This window comes from Bos mutus, chromosome 19 (assembly GCF_027580195.1).
Source record: "Bos mutus isolate GX-2022 chromosome 19, NWIPB_WYAK_1.1, whole genome shotgun sequence".
NCBI classification, from domain to species: domain Eukaryota; kingdom Metazoa; phylum Chordata; class Mammalia; order Artiodactyla; family Bovidae; genus Bos; species Bos mutus.
Genome location: NC_091635.1, coordinates 28,220,678 through 28,225,738, shown reverse-complemented (window position 1 = coordinate 28,225,738; position 5,061 = coordinate 28,220,678). Strand labels below are relative to the sequence as shown.

General features: G+C 43.4%; 1 protein-coding gene and 1 non-coding gene across 6 annotated transcripts; one reads left to right on the top strand and one right to left on the bottom strand.

Moving 5' to 3' along the window:
* Positions 1–204: 204 nt before the first annotated feature.
* Positions 205–858, bottom strand: LOC138992023 (keratin-associated protein 9-3-like). 5 transcript variants are annotated; one of them, XM_070388846.1, is made up of 4 exons: positions 812–858; positions 575–745; positions 444–490; positions 205–404 (listed from the first exon to the last, which is right to left on the bottom strand). In XM_070388846.1, exons 1-4 carry the CDS (start codon positions 856–858, stop codon positions 205–207), a joined length of 465 nt encoding a protein of 154 aa, XP_070244947.1. The 5 variants fall into 5 exon arrangements, with proteins under 5 accessions (XP_070244947.1, XP_070244943.1, XP_070244945.1 ...); XM_070388842.1 differs by having other exon boundaries at positions 444–745; positions 797–858; XM_070388844.1 differs by having other exon boundaries at positions 205–490; positions 797–858.
* Positions 859–3,699: 2,841 nt separating this feature from the next.
* On the top strand, positions 3,700–4,274 carry LOC102267163 (keratin-associated protein 9-3). Its single transcript, XR_011467995.1, has one exon. It is a non-coding gene; the product is annotated as a keratin-associated protein 9-3 (transcript).
* Positions 4,275–5,061: the final 787 nt, after the last annotated feature.

The following is a 5,061-nucleotide window of genomic DNA, read 5'->3' as shown; positions in this document are numbered from 1 at the left end:
CTACACCAGGAAGACAATTGGAGGAAGCCCGTGCACTCCATCAACCTAATTCACAAGCTCTTAAGCAAGGAGATGAGTAACTGAAATTCTGGTAGAGCATGTCAGTTGTCAGCAAAGTCTAGGAAGTGACTTTGTTTTGTCCCCAGGTAGCAAGTCAATTAATAGAAGGTGTTGTATAGGGACAGTGGATCCTTGGCAAGGTGATCAGCAGCAGGAAGGCTGGCAGCAGCTGGACACACAGCTAGGGCGGCAGCAGGTGGTCCTACAGCAGGTGGTCTGACAGCAGACAGGGCGGCTGCAAGGCTGGCAGCAGCTGGATCCACAGCTCTGGTCTCGGCACCCAGGCAGGCAGAGGCACGTGGGGTGGTAGCAGGTTCTGTGGCAGTACACAGGTGCACAGGAGGCTGGCTGGCAGCAAGGCTGACAGCAGTTAGAACCACCGCAGGTTTGTCCAGCACTGATGGACCCACAGCAGGTGGGCTGACAGCAGCTGGTCACACAGGTAGGTTTGCAGCAGGTGGTTTCAGTGATTTGACAGCTAGTTTGGGGGCAGGAGGGCTGACAGCAGCTGGACTCACAGCAGGTGGGCTGGCAGCAGGTGGTCACACAAATAGGCTTGAGGCAGGTGGTCCTGCAGCAGGTGGTCTGACAGCGGACAGGGAGGCAGCAAGGCTGGCAGCAGCTGGACCCACCACAGTTGGGCTGACAGCAGGTGGTCACACAGGTAGGTTTGCGGCAGGTGGTCCTACAGCAGGTGTTTTCACTAGACTGATAGCAAGTTGGGGGACAGCAAGGCCGACAGCAGCTGGACTCACAGCAGGTGGGCTGGCAGCACGGGGAGCAGCAGGAGTGAGTCATTTTGTCAGTGGTCGAGTATGGACTCCTGTTCAGAAGTGAGTTTCTCAGATTCTGAAGACTACTTCTGCTCTGGGGCTTTTTATACACTGGACCTCCAATCTTGGGACCAATAAGCAAGACTTTCCTTGTTGTGTATGTTGTATTTGTAGTCAGTGGGAAATTATCCAAGAGGAAATAATTTCTTTAGTGTTTTGAGGCCTCTGTAAATTAGTGTTTGATCTTCTCTTTAATTAGGACTAGTACTTAAGAACCTTTTCCAGAAGTGAAAAAGAATAAGGAATCATCCCAGCAGCATCTCTGGTCATGTGACATCATCAGGTCATGGGATAGTTCTTCCTGCCTTGGCCAGGGTCAGAACAGTCACCTTTTCTGTGTGCCTTTGACTATGCTTAGGTTGAGACTTGCTGGATGCTGATGCATTCTGTGATGAATGAAGCCTGCTAAAGTCCAAGTCTGATCTTGGACAAAGTCTGAGATTCAAGACGATCACGTGTATCTGTGTACATGTCTTTCAAATCAGTAGTGACTGACCTAAAATATTTCCCAGCTTTATTAGGTAAATTTAGGTAGAAGATGTTGGCACATTGTTCTTCACTAGCAATTCAGCATCAAAGCTGGAATAGAGGCAAAAGCTGTACCCTGTTTTCAGACAACCTCAATTTATTAATGTCCCATAACTATTTTTAGCTGGATCAATCACCTCTGGTGAGACATCGCAACTTTCACATACTTTCTTTTATAATTTGTGACAAATAGGTAGATAGGATGATACAGTTATAGATTTATATATTTCCATAAATGATAAATGTGTATGCCATAATTTATTAGAGTTTTTCTGCCCTCTCTTTTAGGTACATATGTAAGAGTGTAATTGCCATGTCATAGGGAAAGCATATAATCAACAGCAGTAGAAACAATGAAAATGTTTCAATATTTCACTGCAGTAGTGTCATGTACTCTCCTGATATGCGACTTCTGAACTCTACTGGTATGTATCTATCCTTGTTTGTGTGTTTTAAATTGAGCTTTAGTTGACACGACGTTATATTGTTTATAGGTGTTCAACATAATAATTTGATATTTGTAGATGTTGCAAAGTTATCACTGCAGTAAGTCTAGTTAATGTTATCATCTGTCACAATTGATAGTTACAAAGTCTTTTTTCTTGCATGAGAGCTTTTAAAATCCCCTTTTCTAGCCACCTCAAAGGTTTCAGTATTATTAACTACGGTCATTATGCTGTGCATTACATTCCCCAGGCATTTATTTTATAACTGGAAGCCTGTACCTTGTGATCCCGTTTACCTGTTTCACCCACCCCACCTCCCACCTCTGGCTACCATTGATCTGTTCTGTCTATGAGCTCAGTTTTAGAAAAAAATTTTTTAAGATTCCATATATAAGTGAAATCACATGGTATTTGTCTCTCTCTAACTTTTTTCATTTAGCTTAATGTTCTTATATTGTCATAAATGGGAAGATACTCCTCAGGAATATCATTTTGAGTTTGAGTCCAGTTTCATTGTTTTCCACATGGCTGCCCAGTTTTCCCACCACCATTTATTTAAAAGATTGCAATCTCCTTATTGAATTAATATATTCTTGGCTCCTTTGTAATAAATTAGTAGGCCATATAATGTGTGGACTCATTTCAGGCCTCTTTATTCTATTCCATTGATTTAGGTGCCAGTTTTTTCCAGTCCATACTGTTTTGTTTAATATAGCTTTGTATTATTGTTTGGAATCAAGGAAAATGATGCTTCCAGCTTTGTTCTTCTTTATCAATATTGCATTGGCTATTTTGTGGTTCCATACAAATTTTAATTTTTTTCCTTTTTTCTGCCATTGGAATTACATTATCATTTTATCCTTTCTACATGATCATTTTATCCTTTCTACTGCTGTTGACTATATGTTCTCCCATTACATGGCAATTATACTCTAACATATATATCTGAAAGAGAGAAAATGAGGCCTAAAATCTTTAAGAAATTGTGGCTGAGATTCCACATTTGTCAGAATATGTAAATTTACAGATTGAAACATACCTTAGTTATTCTCCTATCTAACCTGCTTGTCACAAATTGTAGAAGAAAGTATATGCAAGTTGGAATGTCTCACCAGAGGTCATTAACCTAACTAGAAAACAGCAATGAAGCAGTAAGGAAGGGATGCTGTTTGAAAATAGGATTCAGCTTTGCCTCTCTTCCAGTTTTGGTGCTGATTTTCATTTGAAAAATAATGTGGCAACCATCCTCTACTCAGATGACCCTGATAAAACTGGGAAACATTTCAAACTAGTTGCCAAATAAAGATATATATATAGATACATGTGGAAGTCTTAACTCTGACTTTGTCAGAGATCAGGCTTGAACTCAAGCAGGCTTCATTCATCACAGAATGCATCAGCATCCCGACCCTTTCGAGGCACGTCTCAATCTAAGTAGAGCCAAAGGAACAAAGCTCAGAAAGGAGAACTATTCTGACTTTCACAGAGCCAGCAGGAAGTACCCCATGACCAGATGATGTCACATGACCAGAAATGCTGCTGGTGATGATTCCTGACATTTACATTTCTAGGAAAGATTCTTAAGTACCAGACCCAATTAAGGAAAAGATCAAACACTAATTTACAGAGGCCTCTGATAAAACACTAAGAAAGCAACTTCCTCCATGACAATTATCCAAAACTACAACAGGAACATAAATAACAACCAGGAAAGTCCTGCTTATTGGTCCCAACATTGGGGGTCCAGGATATAAAAGCCCCAGAACAGGAGGAGTCCTCAGAATCTGAGAAACTCAGCTCTGAGCCAGAGTCCATCCTCCACCACAGACACAATGACCCACTCGTGCTGCTCCCTGTGCTGTCAGCCCATCTTCTGCAGGACCACTTGCTGTGAGTCCAGCTGCTGCAAGCCCTGCTGCCCCCCAACTTGCAGCAGGACCACCTGCTGCAAACCTACCTGTGTGACCACCTGCTGCCAGCCCAGCTGTTGCAGCAAACCCTGCTGTCAGCCCACCTGCTGTGAGTCCATCTGCTGCCAGCCCTCCTGCCCTCCAACTTGCTATCAAGCTAGTGAAACCACCTGCTGTAGGACCACCTGCCGCAAGCCTACTTGTGTGACCACCTGCTGTCAGCCTACCTGCTGTGTGTCCAGCAGCTGTGGACAAACCTTCAGTGGGTCCAGCTGCAGCCAGTCTTGCTGTCAGCCAGCTTGCTGTGCACCTGTGTACTGCCATAGAATCTGCTACCACCCAACATGCTCTGCCTGCCTGGGTGCCAAGACCAGAGCTGTGGATCCAGCTGCTGCCAGCCTTGCAGCCGCCCTGTCTGCTGTCAGACCACCTGCTGTAGGACCACCTGCTGCCGCCCTAGCTGTGTGTCCAGCTGCTGCCAGCCTTCCTGCTGCTGATCACCTTGCCAAGGATCCACTGTCCCTATACAACACCTTCTATTAATTGACTTGCTACCTGGGGACAAAACAAAGTCACTTCCTAGACTTTGCTGACAACTGACATGATCTACCAGAATTGCAGTTACTCATCTCCTTGCTTAAGAGCTTGTGAATTAGCTTGACAGAGTGCAGGGGGCTTCCTCCAATTGTCTTCCTCTGGTGTAGGAGGACCATGTGCCAACATTCTGCATCTGTGATAAGGAAGTATGTCTTGGTTTTGACTCTGAAAATAGGATTGACCATCTAGTTCTTCTGAGTAACTTAAGAAAACAAGCTCTCAGAATGTTTCTATAGGCTTCTGCAGCCTATCATAACCTTTATAATCATATGTTCTCTTTTGCTATCCTCATAGTTCTTGTATCATGCTTTCTCCTTTTACGCTCACTGTGAGTTTTACCTGTATGTTTCTCAATAAATGGTGTACCACAATTCTTCTGCATGTGTTTGATTTATTGCACCACATTCCTCATATAGAAATTTATATATTATATGTCTTATCCAATATGAGCATCATATTACCCCCTTCCTAATTATGATCTCATTATTAAAAACCCATTTCATTGTGTAGTGTGATTTACCTAATAATAAACAGACTCATCCAGGATGAAGTCTTCTGTTCCTGCTCAAGGGCACTTACATTGACATCCCAAGGAAGTATTAATAGATGTCTGAACCTCAGTGACTATGTCCTTGGCAATCTGTACTTGCTGTCATTGTTCATGTGGTTATCTATTGCTGGGCCTGG